Source organism: Equus quagga, unplaced genomic scaffold (genome assembly GCF_021613505.1).
Source record: "Equus quagga isolate Etosha38 unplaced genomic scaffold, UCLA_HA_Equagga_1.0 153_RagTag, whole genome shotgun sequence".
In the NCBI taxonomy this organism is placed as follows: domain Eukaryota; kingdom Metazoa; phylum Chordata; class Mammalia; order Perissodactyla; family Equidae; genus Equus; species Equus quagga.
The window spans coordinates 3,446,516-3,466,497 of NW_025796915.1; the positions used below are offsets into that span (position 1 = coordinate 3,446,516).

Consider the following 19,982-nt stretch of genomic DNA (forward strand, 5'->3'; position numbering starts at 1 on the left):
AGGGCTTTAAGCCACTGAGGGGCTGGGTGATGATATGGAGTAGAAGTCACCCAGGATGATGGCAGAAATCTAAGTGGAATGGAAGGTTGTGAACCGGGTGCCAGCATCACCAAGATCCCTGAGGGTGGGAGATGGATGCGGGAAAGGTGACCAGGAAATGACAGGATACTCAAAGGATCTTGTAGACATTGCTACCACAGGCAGGAAGTGGCATCAGTGTGGAGCAGGAGGATGCTGACCCCACCGTATGTGGGGTTTGGGAGAGTGACGTCCTTAGGACACAAATAAGGTTCACTTAAGGGAAGAAGTGGAGAGGTCAGGGAGTGAAGAAGTAGGATGAAGGTGCCATGGAAGAGAGTATAGGAGAGAGGTTTGGGAGGGAGAGGAGGAGAAGGAGAAGGCACAGAGTTTGGGAGAGAGAAAATACTACTAGCCAGATTTATATTTCTGTCGAGTGGTTAGAAGAGGGACTCTGGAGTCAGGCTGTTTGGGTTTAAATTCTTGACCCACTGTATATAGCAAATTTCTCAACTTCTTGTGCCTCAGTCTCCTCATCTGTAAAATGAGCATAATTATAGTGTCTACCTCCTAGAGTTTTTATGAAGATTCAGTGAGATTAAATGTCGACAGCTATCCTCCACCATTCTCAGTGTGTTCATTATCACCTTCGGCAGTTATCTGGGCTGGGCCTGGAAAACCAAGAGATAGATCAAGAGTGGAGGGGGCATCTCCCAGCTCCCATCCCTATCTCAGAAACCAAGACTCCTGGATTCTTGGGTTCTATGATTTGTTGGGCAGCTGGAAGGAGAGTTAGGTGGTACCTGATGAAAGAGGCAGGATGTGACAACTGCTACCATAGACACACAGCATAGTTAGGCAGAATTCATGGAGGAGGAAGAGGCAGTTGAACTGGGCCTTAGATGAGGGAAAGGATTTCAAAAGATGGGGGTTCAGGAGGCAGGGTGGTTCTCAGGAGGAGGAACCAGCATGTGGATGGAGATAGCGCCAGGGGTTAGGTGTCCTGATGGCTACTGTGAAGGAAGCAGGAGAGAGAAGAGGGAAGGTGGGGGGTGGAGGTGCTGGGGATCCCAGACCAAGGAGCTTGAACTTTCTTAGTCCTCAGGGGTCACCCAAAGGGCTCAGGCAAGGGGTGATGTAATCATAATGTTTGGAAAGATAATCCAGAGATCATACGACTTGGAAGGAAAGAGAGTGGAGGCTGGAGACCAGATAAGCTACGGGGCAAGAGTCCAGGTGAGGAGCAGTGAGGAACTGATCGAGGACAGAACAATCAGGGACAGATTCAGAAACCATCGTAGAAGATGCTAGACAAGATGTGGTCCCTGCCTGGGGGGCCTACAGGGGTGAGTGGGAAGAAAGAGAAGGCAGCCAAGGATGGCTTTGAGGTTTGAGCCCAGGTGATTGTGATGCTGACTGTGCCATTCAGCTTTAAGGAGGAAGATGCTGAGTTCAGCCTTGGACTTGGGTGTAGGAGCCAGAAGGCTCTCCAGGTGGCAGGTGGGAATGCAGGTCTGCTGTCTGAGTGGGAGCCATCTTCACAGAGGGAGGGGGTAAAAGATGGGGCCCTAGTTGTGCCACTCACCTGGGAGAAAGCGTGGGGACCCTGGACTGCAGACAGCACTGCAGGAACACAGGCATCTCTGGGACATGGCCCCTTGTCCTCAAGGAGTCTGCAGCATCTGGGAGATCCAAGGCCAGGCTCAGGCTGGGCTGAGGCTCAATCTGTGAGAGGTTGGAGAGGCCCAGAAGAGGTAGCACTTCAGATGAATCTTGAAGGATGGAAAAGATTTTAATGGGCAAAAAAAGGTATTCTCTTTCTTTCAGCTAACAGAAATCTCAGCGGATATAATTTGTCTCAAAATGTATGCAAGTGCGTGTGCAGGAAAGTCTACATGTATGAAAATGGATGTGTGTACAAGGACAAAAAGTAACAGGAGGGCATAAACAAGAGAGTGTACAAAAATGTATTCATGGGTGTGTGAGCACACGCCCATATGTGTGCATTGTGCATATGTGTGCACGTGGGTGTGTGAGCATATATGCTCAAATGCAAGCATGGGCGTGTATGGACAAGAGGAGGCTGAAGGAGGCCCTCCCTCTTCTAGGGCTTTCACTTCTCCTGCCCCCATTTTATCACCCTTTGCGTCCTCTTCAGCCTCCAGGGAAGGAGAGGGCCCTTGGTCTGATCCTGGAGTCTCTGAGTTTAGGCCAGGAGCATCCTTTCTTCTCTTCCCTCAGCAACCTTGAGGCCATAACCTTCCTCTCAGACCAAACCATGAAATGTCCCAAGTATCAGTGTAAAAGGGCTGTTTGGCTTTTTGCTGTCCCCAGTTCCTTCTGCGTGTGGGATCTTCTCCTCCAAAACCGGTCTATAGGCCACGTCCTCCTGCTGAGAGGCCACCTGCCTGCCTGAAAGGACCTGTTGGTCCAGGTAGGAAGCAAGGTCCAGGATTGAGGGAGGCCACGCCTGGGATCCTGGGGCTGAACCTGGGGCATGGCCTCCAGTGCCCAAGTCGTGTCTTCCTGGCTAGGACTTCCTCTCAGCTGAGAAGACACTTGGATGGGGCAGTGGGGGGCGGTGGAGGGGTGAGTCATCTGTTTTTAGAGAGAACAAGGCCTCTAATTCAGGCATGTGCCAACTCCAGCATGTCTGAGTCTGGCTGTCCATTGCTTCCCTGCCAGAGCTTGCTACCTGCCTCCATGGATGCATACCCTGGATTGTGGGATTTAGTCATGAATGATTCTGGGGGCTGTGGGGTGCTAGGGGAGCATGGGGCATCTAGCTTGAGGCTTTGGAAATGTTCCTGTTCCCTCCTCTGTGGACCTTAGTTTTCCCTTTTACAGGATGGGTGCAACTGTGCCCTATTGACTGCTGAGGACCAGGTGCTTTTAATACTTGAAAAGTGCTACTTCCTCCGCCAAGGAAGTGCCTCAGAAGGCCCCACCATCAGGAGGATGCGTCCCCTCGAAACCTCTCTGCAACTCTTTCTCCTCTCTTGTCTCTGGGGCAGGGGTTGCACCTGTTGTTGTAGGCTACCTCCCCAGTGTGATGCACAGGTGCCAGAAGGGCTTGTCCACCTCCCTGCATCCCACCGAGGTGCCTAAAATCCCAAGCGGTCAGGCTCCGAGTCCCACAGACCTCTCTGAATCTCGAGTATGGTCCTCACCAACTGTGTGGTCTTGGGCACATACTTCTCTCTGAGCCTCAGTGTCATCTTCTGTAAAATGCAGATAACAGCAGCCACCTTAGTGCTGGTGTGAAGTTAAATGAAGTAATGCATGGAAAGCACAAAGTGTGTGCTCGATACTGTGAAGTGTTCTGGGGTCGTTGTGAATAAAGGCTTTTCAGTCACCAAGGATCCCCTGGTGAAAATGCCCAAGGACGTTAAGTAACCACTTGAGATGCTTCTGATCACTAGGATTGGGGGAGAGAGGGGCCAGAGAGCTGAGGATGCAGTGGAGAGGCTGTTGCCAACTTCCCCTGGCTGGACCAGCAGAATGGGCATGGCAGGCGCGCCAGGAGCTGTCCATGGTGCTGAACATCATTTTTTTTTTTTTTTTTTTTTTTCTTTCACCCCGTTGTGCTTTCAGAAATCTTTGCAGCTGTCTGGCAAAGAGTAAGGAAGGGTAGTCTGTGAGGCCAGAGGCAGCTCCCAAAGCCCAACTCCTCTCACCTCCTCCAGGAGCACTTTCTGGCCTCACCCTTCCGGGCCACCAGGAGTCCACCTTCTCAGATGCCTGGGCTGCTGCCTGGGATGGTTTCTTAAATCATTGCCCAACTTGTCTTCTGTCTAAGCCTTGTTCTCTGACCTTGTCCATCAGCTCCCTGAGGTCAGGGCATCTGTCTGCCAAGGTAAATAGGTTCTGTGGGCTTATTGGGGAATATTGTGGCCCCTGACTTCCACCACTGGCTTTCCAAGAACCATTATAAGTTCCCTTCCACCCCCACTCCCAGTAGATGCTTTGCTTTGGCTCTTCCCTGAAAGATTTCATCTTCCTTCCTCACCTCTTTCCTGTGACTTTGTTGACTTGAATTACTTATTTATTCATTTAATAATATAGGTAGGCATAGGTCAGAGCATTTTACAAATATCAATTCATTCCGTTCTTATAACAGTTCTGCTTGTTAGGTACTGTTATGATCTTCATTGAGCAGATGAGGAAACTGAGGCATGGAGAAGTTAATGACTTCCTAGTAATTGATGGAACTAGGAATTGAACCCAGGTTGGCTGGCTTCGAGTGCCTGTGCTTCTTTCTCCCTACCATATTATGCTGCCTTTTGTGTAGCTCTGCCATGCTCCAGGATAATGGTTTGTGGAGAAGTGCCCCAATATTCCGACCCTAGCCCAAATCAGACACTAGAAATATCCCTTAGCATCTGGAAACTCACGATCGAAACAATTAGTCAGAATACAAGGAAATGGATGTTTTTGCCTCATATAATTTGATTTTATGAAGACCACTAAATGCAAACATTTTCCTGTTAATTACTGTCTCAAATTTGGCTTGTAATTGGGGAACTAGAGCTGAGGAGAGTGTAGAAACCCGCTGGAGTGGCAGGCTTGCCCGAGTCAGCATTCCTAGCTGCCTTGCACCCACTCTGTTAATTTTAGAAACTTCTTCAGTCTGGGTGTATTATTAGCTTTATGTACAGAGGGCCACAGGGCCCTCAGTGGCCTCTCTATGCCACAGTTTTGTTTTGTTTTGTTTTTCCCAAGAGATTAAATGAAAAGGAACGATGGCCATGTATATATAGGAGTGTTTGCACGCTTTGTGTGTGAATGGGGATACCTGTGTGTGGCATCGAATGAGTGTCTGCAGCTGTCTTTGAATGATATGCATGAGGCTGGGTAGAAAGTGTACACAGCTCGAGAGCACCCCATAGAAGCTGAAACCATTCTCTTGGGGCCCATGAGTCATTAGCGAGGCTGTGCTGTGTTCTGTGTAGGGGGTATGAAGGCTGGGGTAGGTTCTCAGGTCTTAGGGTGAGTTCTCCCCATGGCATAGGGGGATTGGGGCTGGAGAAGGGGTGGTAGGCTGTGGGGCAGGGAAGGAGCTGAAGTTGACCTCTTGGTACCAGCCTTATCCCCATGAGGCTCTGACTAAGGTCCTGTCTTGAAGCCCTGAAGGGCTTGTCTTTCAAAGAAGGTGCCAGAAGCTGCCTTTCCAGAAGCCACCCTCTCCTGAGCTGTGTGATATGGGACATCTGTCTTGCCCACCTTCAGTGAAGCAGGCTCTGCCCTCTACTTGACTCATGGCACCATTTTGAGTCTGACAAAGAAAGCGATTTGCTGTGAAATAATTTTTTTCCCCAAACCCGGAACTTTTCAGGCAGAGGCACTTTGGTTTTGCAGCAGGACCCTCTGAAAACTCAAGGAATGCTTGTCTTTTTGTCTCCTACTCCCTTCCTCCTGGCTTCCCTGCAGTAGAGAACTAAAGATGGCTGAAAAGGTTATTTCTCTTGGGAGAAGACATGCTTATTTCTGCCTGACTTAATACTTTTATCTGTCATTGTGTAACTGTATAAATTAATAGCAGAGAGAAATGGCTCTGCAGTGCAAGTTTTTAGTTTTGAGGCCAGTCCTGGGGTGGCTGGTACTTGGGCAGCATTCCTGGTAATGGTTGGTCATCCCTTCTAGACATGGGGTCTGTGCCTACCTGTGCCATCTGCACTTTCCAGAGGGGCCCCTGCTGGGCCAGGTGGGAGATCTGTGAGTTGGCTTTTACTGCCTCACATTTTGTACCCTCTCAGAGGCTTCTCTCTGAGGACCCCTCCTTACCTCCCTCAGGAAGCACTTGCAGTTGCTTTAAGGCCTTAGGAGAAATGATACTGGAAGCCCCCACAGGTCTCACTCCATTGCATTGGGTGGTACCTCACTGGTGCCTGAAATCCTCCCATTAACACTTCCTGCCTTTGAAGATATCACTGCCCTTCCCCACCCCTGTGTTAGAATGCAAACCTTTGGGGGACAGAGATAGTCAGACATTTTCTTACTCTTGGGGACAGACTAAAGGGGGACCCCAAAGAATCGGTGTGGATGATGGTCAGATCAGAATTATAGGACTGAGAGTTGAGGTGCTACTCCTCATTGCACAGCGGGGAAACTGATGCCCAGAGCATGGAGGGCACCTGCCTGGTGTCACATAACTTGTCAGTGACAGAGCTGGGGCTGGATCCTGGACCTCCCGCCTCCCAGGAACCTGCTGTGTGTCTGGACCTCCCTTGCTCTCTGGTCACGGTCTGTGGCATGTCTGCCTGCCAGCCTGTCTCAGGCCACAGCTGGCCCTCAGGGAGGATGGAGCAGCCTGGCCTGAGCCTGGGGTGGTGTGGGGGGAACTATTCCTGCCACTAAAACAGCCTCTCACTTCTCTCTGGATGTCATTGTTTGGTTTGCTTTTCAGCCTGACTCACTGGGGCATGGGGATGGGAGTAGGAGGCTTGTCACTGGGGAGCTCACCGAGGGGCACGCAGAAGGTATCCTTAGTGAAGGAAGAGCCTCTTTCTGTGCCCGTCTCCACATCTTGCCCAGGTACCCATGTGCCTATCTCCCTCAGTGACTCAGAACCTCCCAAGACTTACCTCTCCCACATTTGCTCTCCCTCAGAGCTTTCTCTCTTAGTCTGTAACTCTTTCTTTCTCTCCTCCTGTCAACTGACCCCTGTGTCTCTGGGCAGATTTTACTGGGATTTGACCATGCTGCTGCTGATGGTGGGAAACCTGATCATCATTCCCGTGGGCATCACCTTCTTCAAGGATGAGAACACCACACCCTGGATCGTCTTCAATGTGGTGTCAGATACATTCTTCCTCATCGACTTGGTCCTCAACTTCCGCACAGGAATTGTGGTGGAGGACAACACAGAGATCATCCTGGACCCGCAGCGGATTAAGATGAAGTACCTCAAAAGCTGGTTCGTGGTGGATTTCATCTCCTCCATCCCCGTGGACTACATCTTCCTCATTGTGGAGACACGCATTGACTCAGAGGTCTACAAGACTGCCCGGGCCCTGCGCATCGTCCGCTTCACCAAGATCCTCAGCCTTCTGCGCCTGTTGCGTCTCTCTCGCCTCATTCGATATATTCATCAGTGGGAAGAGGTGAGTCGTCAGACTCAAACCTATTGGGGCGAAGGTGTATCTTCCTTCCAGGGAGAGTGAGGGGCCAGCAGGTAATCTCGGATAGTTGCACGTGGGCTGTCAGATTGTAGTAGGCACACTTGCTCCAAAAGGACAAAAATTAGTAATTTCTTGACTTCCTATCATCTGTGCTAGATACAGTGCAAATCACTTTACAGGTAGTATCTGATTTAAGTCTCTAACAACCATAGAGGGTACCATATAGGTATGTGTAGGTACTCATTTTTTACATGAGGAAACTGAGAGACAGAAAGATTAAGGGATTTATACAAGTCACAGAATTGGTAATTGATGAACCTGAACTCCAGTCCACCGTTAACCACTGCACTATGTTGTAGGGGTTGCAAACTCGTAAGCCTTTGGGGCCCAGGCAGGGAATGTGAATGGGTGAAAGGGGCCAGTTGAAAGGCGGTAGGGAGTGTGGTGGACTGGGGAAACCTGGAGAACACACCTTCCGTCTGTAATAGGCAGCCTCTACCCAGCTCTAGTCTCTTGTTGCCAAGTGGGAATGGGCCCAGGGTTACTAGATCTATGGGTTTATTGTGAGAAGCAGAAATCTGGATTTTTGTGTAAATTTTGTTGCAACTGTCTTAGGTTGGGTTCTTCTCGAGCAATCCCTGAGATGAGGATTTGCATGAAAGTGATTTTTTTGGAGGAGGTGTTTCCTGGTAAAGGATTGGGGAAAAGGCACAGGGAAAGGAAGGAAGGAAGCCAAACAAGGGTGACACAAGCAGAGTCCTCTAGGGAACTCTGGGGACAGTATGTACCACACCTCAGAGTTGTCCCAATCAGGGCAAAGGAGTTGCAATTTTTTATCCCCTTACCTGTCAGTCATTGGCTCAGGGCACTTCCTGCCCTCGGTGCCAGCAGACAAAGTCGTTTCCAGCAGCCTGGGGCAGGCCTCTGACAGACAGCCGCAGGTGCTGGCTATAGGGAGTGAAAGTGCTGAGGGAGCCCGGAGCTGTGTGCATGTGAACTGTAAAGGGGTCCTGGGGGCTGTGGGCGGAGCACTGGCTGCAGAACCTAAATAACAAATTGTGAAACAACTGGGTGGGCCAACGCTGTCCTGGACAAGCCTAACTCATCCCCGAGCTGAACGCAGTCCTCTGTGAAGGAACAGAGGAGGCGACTGGGGTTTGAAAAACAGCAGGTGACCTTGCCAGCGCTTCTGTCTGTGTCTGCCACCACCCAAATTACGCCTTTTGGTGGCAGCAGCAGGCAGGCCAGCCTGGAGGTACTGGGTAGGGGAGATATGCTCTGTGAGACTGCTCACCTTGGGGTTTGGAGCAGGCTGTGGCCTGGGAAGCTTCTGCGGAGGTGCATTTCCGGCCTCAGGTCACTGCCTCCTGGTCTCCAGGACCTCTGCTTGACTGGATGGAAGTTCCCATGCTCAGTATGCAAAGTCCCCACCGCACCCTCAGCAGCAGCCTAGACCCTGGGCAAGAGCGGAAGGCTGATGGTTGGGGCACTGGCAGATGGAGGTCAGAGGTGTCGTGAACACCTGCGCTGCAGAAGTGCCTCCACCAGCCTGGCAGAATCACTCCATGGCAGAAATTCTCTTTGGCTTGGAAAATTTGCGTTATTCCTGCTGACAGAGGAGGTGCAATGACTTGTCCAAGGTCACACAGCTGAGCTGGAGCAGAACCCAGTTGGCTCCTAGCAATGTGGCAGTCCCTCCCTGGCGGAGTGGACTGCTTGTGGGCTTTGGAGCTAGAATGACACGTGTGAGACCTGAATTGAAATCCTGGCTCCACACTGGCTAACTGTGTGACCTTGGTGCCACCTTGCCTCTCTGAGCCTCAGTCTCTTATCTACAAAGTGGGTATAAGTAGTACCTTCCTCATTGGAATGTTGTGAGGATTAAACGTGCCCCTCCCCACCCCATCATCTTAGTCACCCCCTACACTTCTGCAAGGTGTTTCCTTTTCTCCAGTACTTTTTACCCATTATTCCGTTGGTTCCTCACTCGGGATGGCTCCCAGCTGAGCTTGGGAGGGTAGGCAGTAGAGCGGTTGTGGGGTGGGGTAAGGAATTCTGTGTGACAGGTTGGGTTTGAGATGCCTATGGGATATCCAGGTGCAGAGAGATGTTGGCATGTGGGTCTGAGCTCAGGCCTGAGAGGGAACAGAGAGGGTGATGGTGGTGGTGGCCCGGGCCACTCTGCGTGGCTGCAGAGGATGGCTGGAGACATATTTCCTGGAATGCCCTGACAGGCTTGTCTCTTGGTTTCTGTCCCAAGTAGACATGCAGCACCATGTTGGCTCCCTCAGTCCCCAAGAACCCTCAACTTTCTGCCTGTCTTGGACTTGCACCTATACTGTCATTAGAAGCAGAGAAGTAGTTGCTCTTTCCCTTCTCTGGCATCTGTTTGTGTCTCCAGGCATCAGCCCCGTGAGGGCTAACCTTGCTCCTTCCTGTGCATGGGCCCCGGGGACAATGGTATTTGGGGGCATTGGCAGTGTTGCCAGTGGCTCTGGGTACAGTAGGCCCTGGGACAAGAGCTAACCACTTCTTTTACTGTCCTTGCACCATACATCCTGGGAGCTCAGGCCAGGGCTCCTGTCCCCACTGCCACTCTAGCCTGGCTACCCTCTGGCCTATCCAAAACTGGTCAGGCTGGCTCTGGCCCTAGCATTTCCCTCAGGTAGACAGAGGCCCCAGGAGGCCTCAGGTCTGGGCTCTGAACTGGACATTGCTACCCAACCTTGTGGGTGGAAGGGAGATCCCAGGAGGCCAGATGGATGACTCCCCACCCCCTCCACACACACCCTTATCTTGCCTACCAGCTGGGAAGGAAATTGCTTTGAGCTGGTTTCTGCTGGGCACACTGCCCAGCTAAGGGCTCCCACTGGACCCCCGGGATTGAGTTGGGGTTTCCCAGCTAGCCTCAGGAACCCTGTCTCTAGATCCTTAAGGGCCTGCCCCAGGACCGGGGCTTCTCCTCGCCTCAGCCTGGCCTCGGGGCAGCAGCAGGGAGAGCCTTTGAGGCCCCTGGTCTGCAGGAGGCGTGGAGAGGGAGGTATTTAGTAGAGAAAACCCTGCCCTGTCTCCTCTTCCCACTCCCTATGTGAATCTCTTTCTTTCTTTGTGCCTCAGTTTCCCTGACTGTCAGGCATACTCTGATGTTCTTGGAGACCCGGGCTCAGTCCCTACTCCAGTCTTGGCGAGGATCATCTCAGCTGATTCTGAAGACATTGTTGTGACGCTGGGTAGGGGCTGGGGAGTCGGCCTCCCATGGAGAGGGAGAAGCTTGTCCAAGGCACCCTGGTGAAGCTGCGGAGATGCTAGGCTCCTGACCCCCATGCTTCAGCCGCCTGCCCTCGCCCAGCCCTGCCCCCAGTGAGAGATCCCAAGCGGTAGTAGCGGGTCTCAGGAGTCGGGGTAGGTGGAGTGGTCTCAGCAGGTGTAGGCTGTTGTCTCAGAGGACGCCCGCCTCTACCTCCCTCCCGGGCATCTGGGTCAGCATCCTCCCTCCCGAGCCTCTCCCAGCCAAGCCTCTTCCCTTCCTCTGAGGTGCGAGCTTGTTATAGGCACGGAGGCTATTGTTAGAAACCGTGGTCGCCCCCCTTCGGATGTTCCCTTGCAGGGCCCAGCACCCCAGCGACCCAGCCCAGAAGCCTCTTCTTTCCCTCGGCAGCCTGGAACGGCAGGAGGCAGGAGGCCAGCCCAGGGCAGCTGTGCAGCCTCGATGAGTCTCCTCTCCCTGTGGGCCCCAATTTCTCCATCTCTCTCTGAATCCTGAGTTTGGGACGATGCATAGGAGTGGTACTAGGGGGCAGGAACTGGCCCTCTCTATGACCCTCAGGAAGGGAGCCAGCATGACCCTCAGTTCAGCTACCTCCAGGCTTTGTCCAGGACACACATGTACCAGCCACTTTCTTGGGCCTGGGATTGCTGTCCTCAATGTGGCTGCTTGTTGCTGAGACAAAGGGAGAAGTTTGTTCTTCCCTGAGGAGAAAATGAGTCCCCGAGAGGGAACTCAGCCAGGCCCTGAGAGGAGATCTTGGCAGAAACTCCAGTTGCTCGTCTGTCCCCAGGACTGAGACATTTATTTGAGGGCTGGGGAAGAGAGGGAAGGAAAGGAACTGACATGCACTGAGCACCTTCTGTGTGCCAGCTGTGGACATCATCTCTCCTGATCCCCAAGACAGCCTTGGGAGCTGGCAGTTATGGAGCCATTACACAGCTGGGGAAACTGAGGCTCAGAGCAGAGAAGGCACTTGCCCAAGGCGCAAGATGTGTCCTCTCAGATTGTGCTGTGGTCGAAAAACTGCAGAAGGGAGTGAGAATGGAGCTTCCCCTGAGTGCCACCAGGGGCACAGAGAGTGATCTGCCCAGGCTACCTGTCCCTGCCTTGCAGGGGCCTGGAAATGAAGGTACTCAACCCCCACAATCAGAACCAATATCATAAAAGGGGATTTTAATGAGGTATAAAGAGCAAGACAAATATTTGCGTAGTGCAGCTGACTTGCGGGTGGCCTGTAGCCCCAACCCACAGTGGGGACACAGGAGTGTTTAGCAGCCTCTCCCAGCAACGTCCAGCCTTGTTCTCAGCAACCAAGCCTGGGTGCCATAGAGTGTTGGGGGTGGGGCAAGTGTCCTCGCTCTCTGGGGTACCCTCCTAGCCTCAATAGGTGCATCCTCCCCACCAGCTCTTCACAGGAATCTCAGACCTTGCCCTGTTGGTGGCTCTGGCTTTCCAGTATCTGACAGCCATCTGCAGCCCTCCCCACCACCAAAATCCTCCATCATCCCACCCCTCCCCATCCCCAAAACCCTCCTCTGGGCACTCCAGCATCTGTGTCCCTCTTCAGCCCAAGACCAGACGCCACCACCATCACATGCTCTCTGTAGGACGCATGAGTCTGTGCCCACCTGCAGGAGAAGGCACCTTTTTCCTTCCCGCAAAGACAAAGATAGATTCCCTGGGGGCTGTATCTGCCCAGAGTGGGGCCCTTTTCAAATGCCACTCTATACACTGGTGGCAGCTCTGATCCCCATCGTCATCGTCACCTTCACCTTTGTCACTAAGCACTTCTCCACTCCTGAAACCCTACCACATGCTCTGCCATATTCGTTACTGAGATCATGATAAAGGCAAAATTAGACAGGGACCTGGTCTTAGATGAAAATTAGTTATGAAGAAAAGAAAAACATAGGTAGTACAAAAAGAACAGAAGAGCTTGCATAAAAATGTGCCAACCTTGATACTTGCGTCTTTAAGACTCAGAGTGATTCACAGAAAGGAGCAGATATGGTGGGCTACAGCAGCCTGGGACATCCTCTAAAGATGGTCAAAGTCTTCCTTTAGCTCCAATATAGTATCTAGCTTGGGCTGTTATAACAAATACCACAGATTGGGGGGCTTCAACAACATTTATTTCTTTCAGTTCTGGAGGCTGGAAAGATGAGATCAGGGAGCCAGCACGGTTGGGTTCTGGTGAGGGCCCACTTCCTAGATTGTAGAGGGCCACTTTCCTTCTGTGTCGTCTTAGGGCAGAGAGAGATCGTCTGTCTTGTCTTTTTTAATAAGGACACTAATCCTATTCATGGGGCCTCCACCCTCATGACCTAATCACCTCCCAAAGCCCCACCTCCTAACACCATCACATTGGGGATCAGGTTTCCACTTACGAATTTTCAGGAAACATAAACATTCAGTCCACAGCAGCTGGGAAATGAAGGAGCTTAATAATAGTGACCCACGCATGTGCGGGTTCAGGGCCCAGAGCACTTTGTTAGCCAGTTTAATTTCTCCAGCAACCCTGAGAAATGGGGCACCGATGTCCAGCTCGTCTTAGTTGAGGGGAGGCTGAGGTGTGGTGGGAGGTGAAGGTAGGTGCTGGGGATGGCCATCTCTGAGACTGGGTGGTCCTGTGTCACTCACCCTCCCCATTCCCAAGAGTGAGGGAGCTGGTGGCATCCTGGTCAACCAAGACTTTGAAAGGTTAGTGACTTGCCCAAGGTCAGCGAGCTGATCAGCTAAATGCTAAAAAGACAGAAGTGGGATCTTCCCTCAGAGCCACCTCTGGGGACCTGGTGCTCAGGAGCCACTGTTGGATTGTGGGGAGAGGCTGGGGGAGCCTCCTGGGCTTAGGATCCAGGCCCTGGGGCATGGCCAGCAGTGGAGGGATGGCCAGAGGCACTGGCATCATGCTTAGCCATGCTCTGCATCCCAGACACCGGCCCCAGTCCCCGCTGAACCCAGAGCCCAGTCCAAAACTGCCCTGCTTATTCTCCAGTGCCCACCGCTCCTTATACTGAGATGTGTCAGCTTACGCAGGGGAGGGCTTGCTCACAGCCCCGGGGCTGGTTTCTGAGCCCTGGTGGGGTTAGGCTGCAGGCACACAGCTCTGTCTACAGCATTACACAGTGTTTGTGGAGGCAAGATACCAGGGAGTCCCACCCGGCCCTGGTCCAGCTTGCTGTGGGAATCTGGCCATATCACTTGGCCACTTTGGGTTTGAGTTCTTTTATCTGCAAAACAGGACTGCTGAAAACCACCCTTCCCTCACTGGCCAATTAATAACCCGCCGGCAGCCCTGGGTCCAAATCCGCCTCTTCCACTGCCTCCGTGACCTTGGGCAAGTCGCTTCACTTCTCTAAGCTTTAGAGTAAAATGGGTTAACAATATCTTTAGCAGAGGATTGTTGTGAGTTTAAATGAAATGAAGACTATAGGGTCACGTGCCCACACTCAGGTGTGGTGGTATTGTCCCTCTGTCACCGGGGCCATGGGGAACCATGGGACAAGCTGGAGCTGCCATCCTCCAGGAAACTTTCCAAGGGCTGTTTCATCCTGAAAATACTCCACAGCCTTTCAGCTGGGTCATCCAGAGTCATGCTACTCAGGGGGCCCCAGGTGGGGAGACCCTGGGGGTTGGACAAGTAGCATTCATCTTTGGTTTTTCAAAACCTAGACCCAGGCTCAGCCCACATTCCAGAAGGGGAAACTGAGGTCACTAGTATCAGAATATCCTGCCACCAGCTACAGGGCTGACCACTAGACAGGGGGTTGAAATATCTAGGCCTATTTCTCTAGGCCTCAGTTTCCCCATCTGAAATGGGTTTAAACTAGGTCTCTGTGGCATTTGACAAGTCTCTAATTTTGGCCCAAAGCCCCTTTCCAGGAAGGTTTCTCTGCCTGGGAATAGTATGGAGGGGCCAGAACTAGGGTTCCCAGAGTCTCACAGGCCGGAGGCAAGGCCAGAACTTCCAGAGACCTCCCTCTAGACTTCCTTCCATCTCTGTGGCCCCTCTCTGCCCTGCCACCGTGATGATCCCTGCTGAAAGTGGACTGAGCAGCAGCTCTGGGAGGAGGCAGTGGGGCAGGGATGCTGGGATGTGTCTGCCCTTGGCCCTGCCCAGCCACACTTCGTCCTCCCACTGGGAGCCACAGGAGTAGAGATTGACGGGCGGCAGTGGGCTGGGGTTAGGGTCCTGTACTTTATTAAACTGCACAGGAGCACATGGCTACGGATACATATTAACTAATCATAAAGATCAATTATTAACAACTTATCAATTAATAATGGTTTGCAATTTATTGAACACTTCTATACCCAGTATTAAGCACTTTGTATGTATAATTTAATCCTTTTGACAAGCCACTCAAGTAAGAATTTTTATTGCCATTTTCCAGATGAGGAAACATGATTAGAGAGGTGCAGGGATTTTCTCAAGGTCACACAGCTAGGAATTGGGCAGGAAGTGGGCCTGGGAGCAAGGTCTACCTGAACTTGGAGGCTGTGTGTCTGTGCCACTCCCTCTTCAGTCCCCTGACTGCCTTATGCAGAGCCCACGGCCCCTGGGTGGGTCCTGTGAGTCTGGTGACGGGTTGAGGGAAACACCATGCCCCTGGCCTGACTGCAGACTGTGGTCCCCTAGGGAGCCTCAGACTGCCTGGCTCTTCTCTCTTTGTCTTCACGGCCTAGGCAAGCTGATGAAGTGGCTTCTCTGCGCACTTCGGGGCTGTATGGGGCTCCTGGTGCACTCCCTTCCCATGTCCAGTCTGGATGGCTGGACTTCCTGTGGGACACCCTCCTGCGCCCCCGCCGTCTGCACATATCCCAGAAGGCGTCCATCTGGGGCCCTACAGTCTGCAGTCTGCTGCTTCCAGGGCCTGGCCTGATGCCTTCCCACCCTAGCCACAGCCTGGACCTGCACAGAGCTGGGCACTCTGCCAAGTATGAGCAGAACAGGGCCCACAGCAGCTGCGGGGTCTGGCTGGGAGAGGCCGTCCCTGTTCCCGGCCATCCACCTAACCGGGCCAATTTCTTCACCTCTGCCTGCAGATCTTCCACATGACCTACGACCTGGCCAGCGCCGTGGTGCGTATAGTGAATCTCATCGGCATGATGCTCCTGCTCTGCCACTGGGACGGCTGCCTGCAGTTCTTGGTGCCTATGCTGCAGGACTTCCCCGATGACTGCTGGGTGTCCATCAACAACATGGTGGTGAGCGCCCAGCCTGGCCCTCCCTCTGGGCACGGCGGTGGGGGTATGAGGCACATGTGGGCAGAGCAGGTCCACAACTTGGAACTCCTGAGTCCCAGCATGTAGGACCCCGAGGTGCCAGTGAGGTGCGCAAGGGCACGTGGTTCTAGCCGGTACAGGCCTGTCATGGAGCTCGTGGCTGTGTGCTGCTCCCTCTGCCTTCCTACAGCCTCCACTGCAGTTGGGAGCCTCGATATTTGGCCCCGATTTCACCCAGGGAGACTCAGACCTGGACTTCCTCCGATTATATCAGTTGTGGCAACGCCGGGCTGCTGGCTCCTGCCTCCCACCTCTGCTCCTCAGAGGCAGACCAGCCCTTAAAGCTGAGCCTGAGAAAAGAGGAACCTGTGAGGGGCACTGTTTGCAGCTTGCATAGACTCCCAGATCACACAGCTAGCCACTTTCTGCTCCAGCAGCAGAGCCAGGCTGTCCCCCTACCTGCCCTTTCCACCGCCCAGCCCTCGCCCCACATACACACACATCCTGGTCTCAGGTGAGGTCCTGAGCCTGGAGGGCATGGAGCCTGACCCCCTCCCTCCCTAGCCTTCCAACCCTGTGGGTGGGTAGGAGAAGTTGGAATTGGGGCCGTGGAAGCCGCAGGGCAGAGCCCCCCAGCCTCCCTCTGGACAGGGTGGGCACCAAGTGGGGCCGGGGACCCGTTGGACCTGTGAGCCTTTCTCTGGGTCCGGCAAATCCCTGCCTCTCTCCTTTTCCCTCTCAGTCAGGTTGGTTTGGTCTGAAGGCAAATCCCCAGGGCCCCAGGGGGGGAAAACCACTTTGAAAGAGGTGAAAGAGACCCCGAGGCATCTTTCAGCATCAAACAGGGCTTTACAAAACAGCCTTTTGATGAGCTGCGTGTAAATGAATCTGCCATATGGATTGCATTTCCCGGTCCCCAGGGGCTCAGCAGGAAGGCCCGAAGCCCTGACTGGAGGCAGCTGGGGGGCCACCCCTGTTCCACAGGCAAGGAGCCTGGCCCCTTCCACCCCTGGAGATCGGCTCTGTGGACCTCCCAGCCTGGTCTAGACTGGGAGCCTCCAGCCGAGCTCAGCTCTGTCCGGAAGGTCTGAGTGACCTTGAACATGGCACCCAGCTCGTGTGCTTTCCTCCAGGTGCTTGGAACAACCTAGAAGTGTGGAAATACTTGGGGCTCTGGGCAGGGGTGCTGTGGGCCTTATGCTAGGGTGGGTTTCTGCATTGTCACCAACACATCTACCACGTGAGCAGAGAGGCACTGGGGTTCATCTGGTGGCCCCCTCATTTGGGACAGTTACCTCTGTGTGAGGGTGACAGGCCCACACATGCACTAAATTCAGGAGATGGCCCTTCTGAGCCCAGTGTTCCCACACTGAGGCTTCCTTGCGACACCGACTGGCTTTGGAGACAAAAATAGCCAGGAGCCTCGCTCCCTTTCTCCCTCCTCCTGCCCCAGCCTTGTGTGTTCCAGACAGCCCACCTTCTGGGGGAGGGTACTAGTGGCCGCTTCCCTGGATGGATGCCGGCGGGGTTCGCACGGCAGAACTTCAGCTCAGCAGCACTTTAACTTTTGCTCGCCCAGAATGAGGACAGTGTTTTTGGCTCAGTCTGCTAGAGTTTGTCCCCCCAGGGGAAGCATATCTGGTTTTGTAATTGAGGTCAGTGGGGAAATGGGCTTTGCTCCGCAGTAATTTGGAGGGGGCTGGAGTTATTTCAGCAGGGTGGCTTCCCTCATCACCAAGCGTTGTCAGTGTGGCCTCCCTGCCCCTCACTGAGGTTTTGGGCCAGCAGCAAGGTTGGGAGCCCCGGACTCGGCCACTGGGAAAGAGTTAGGTTAAGGGGTGAGAGGTGGCAGGGACTTTTCTAGGCCTGCCCTCTCACAAGTCTGAGCCCACTCACCCCCCATCCCCTAATCTGTCTGTCCACAGAACAACTCCTGGGGAAAGCAGTACTCCTACGCCCTCTTCAAGGCCATGAGCCACATGCTGTGCATCGGGTATGGACGGCAGGCACCCGTGGGGATGTCGGACGTCTGGCTCACCATGCTCAGCATGATCGTGGGCGCCACCTGTTACGCCATGTTCATTGGCCATGCCACCGCCCTCATCCAGTCCCTGGACTCCTCCCGGCGCCAGTACCAGGAAAAGGTAGGGCAGAGAGCCATGGTCCACCCGGGCTCTCTCAGGAGAACTTGCCCATTGGTCCTTTCCACAGGCTCCCTCGTGTCCAGCCCTGTGATTGGGACCCCCTGTGTGGGAGACAGAGGAGGAAGAGGGGGACCCCTCCTAGATGAGAACTACTTCAACTCCCTGGCCTTAAACTTGTAGATGTCTTTTTATCTGGACCCACCTTTCCTCCTGCTGTGGTAATTGAGGGCCTGTCTCTGCTGACTGAGGACCCCTCTCCCTCTTGCTGCCCCTGTGTCCAGAATCTCCTCCAGCCTCTCTCTCTCTGGACCTTCCCATCAGCACTGAAACTTGCTCATCTCTCCCTTGTTAAAAACAGCAGCCTTCCCTCCACCATCATCCGGCTTTGGCTGCTGTCTGTCTCTTTTTTCATGGACAAATTCGTAAAACAAACCAACCAAAAACCCACATTGTTTATGGCTACTGCATCCACTTTCTTATCTCAGCCCACTAAACCGAAGTTCACCAGCGCCTTCTGTGTTGCTAAAGCCAGTGGGTGCTGTTGGGTCCTCATCTCGCTCGGCTCCCTGCGGCAGTTGGCAGTTATACTCCCTTCTTGGCTTTGCTCTTGGTTTCCACGACCGCGCTCTCTGAGTTTTCCTCCTTCCTCTCTGGCCAGTCCTTCTTGCTCTCCTCGGCTGGCTTGTCTTGTCAGTCATCACACGTGGGGCCCTGGTGGCTTGGGCCGGGCTCTCTGCTGTTCTCTCTCCTGTCTTCCTAGTGCTACAGCTTTGCTACCCCCAGCCCCAGGCTCTGTGTCTGCCTCTATGCAGTGGGGCCCAAATGATATAATCAGCCCCCACCTTCTCCTTGGCTCCAGACTGTCCATTTGGTGCCTCCTGGACACCTCAACCTCCTCATGTCCAAAATGAGAACAGTCTCCCCACCCGCTTCACTCCAAACCTCCGCTCTTTCCCGTTTCGTTAGTGGATACAGTGGCACAGATGCCCAGGCCCAAAACCGGAAGCCACTCTTGAGGTCCATCTGTCATTAATGCCTACCTCAGCACGTCATCTCCCTTCCCTTCATCCCAGCCGGCCTCTGCCTGGGCCGCTGCAGCTGGAAGAACGTCAGCAAATGTCATCCCCCAGCCCTCCGTCGCTCTTTGGCACCCTCTGCAGCCGTACCGTGTCCCCACCTCTTTGGAGCACTAATATGTGAGAACAGGCTCCCCTATTCTGCTTGTTCCTGGGGTTTAGGGACTTCTCTTAAATCCCAGTGTGGGAAGAACCTCACATTCTCACTCTCCACCCACAATCCAGGGACAGCTGTAGTAAGCCCCGCCTTCACTCCCAGGGTAGGTGGGAGCCTTGCTCATTGGGTTGAGCCCTGGGCACTTAGGTTCACAAATCTCTTGTCCCCAAACCTCTGTTTAAGGTCCCTGCTCTACTGGGCTCCTCCCCTGGGCTGGAGTGGCTCTTCAACAAAATGACTCAGCCTCGGCTGGGCCACGTTTGGATAGAGGCCATATGATGGGTCAGGCAGCCCGGCTTCAGCCTCCAATCCCTCTACCCCATTGCAGCCCGTTCTGCTGCCTATGCCAATTTGTTACCACGGGTAGGAGACGGCTCCTTCCAGAGTCAGTCAGGCCTCTCTGGCTCACAGTGTAACACAGAAAAGTCCAACATTCAGGGGAAACTGGATCGACCTCCTAGTCAGTTGGTCTCCTATATCTGGGATTAGACAGTTCCTATTGTCCCACAGCCATCTCCATAGCACTGAACGCGGTGAGACCAGACACTCTGATGGAGCCCCAAGCAGCTGGGAGTCAGGGCCATTTTCTGGGGCACAGCGTGACCACACCCACACTGAGGACCTCTGTCTTGAGGAGTTAAGGTTGGCCAAGACGGCCCACAGGGTCATGCAGCCCTGGTCACCAGCAGGGCTGAGGCCGGGCAGTGCCAGCTGGGGCCGTGGGGCCGGCTGGCAGGGGGTGACGCCCTCTCCTCCTTTCCTGGAACTCAGTACAAGCAGGTGGAGCAGTACATGTCCTTCCATAAGCTTCCGCCCGACACCCGGCAGCGCATCCACGACTACTACGAGCACCGCTACCAGGGCAAGATGTTTGACGAGGAGAGCATCCTGGGCGAGCTGAGTGAGCCGCTGCGGGAGGTGAGCTTGCCCACAGCCAGGCCGGGCAAGGGAGCAGGCCTTCCTCTCGGGTGG

The 19,982-nt window shown here is 53.7% G+C and overlaps 1 protein-coding gene across 1 annotated transcript in view; it reads left to right on the plus strand.

The window, feature by feature from the left end:
• The window catches only part of LOC124233118 (potassium/sodium hyperpolarization-activated cyclic nucleotide-gated channel 4), a 40,231-nt gene that overhangs the window by 17,745 nt on the left and 2,504 nt on the right, over positions 1 to 19,982 (plus strand). Inside the window, exons 2-5 of the mRNA XM_046650234.1 lie at positions 6,698 to 7,121; positions 15,454 to 15,615; positions 17,559 to 17,777; positions 19,782 to 19,928. Coding sequence (XP_046506190.1) covers positions 6,698 to 7,121; positions 15,454 to 15,615; positions 17,559 to 17,777; positions 19,782 to 19,928 — 952 coding nt within the window. The remainder of the gene's footprint in view (positions 1 to 6,697; positions 7,122 to 15,453; positions 15,616 to 17,558; positions 17,778 to 19,781; positions 19,929 to 19,982) is intronic.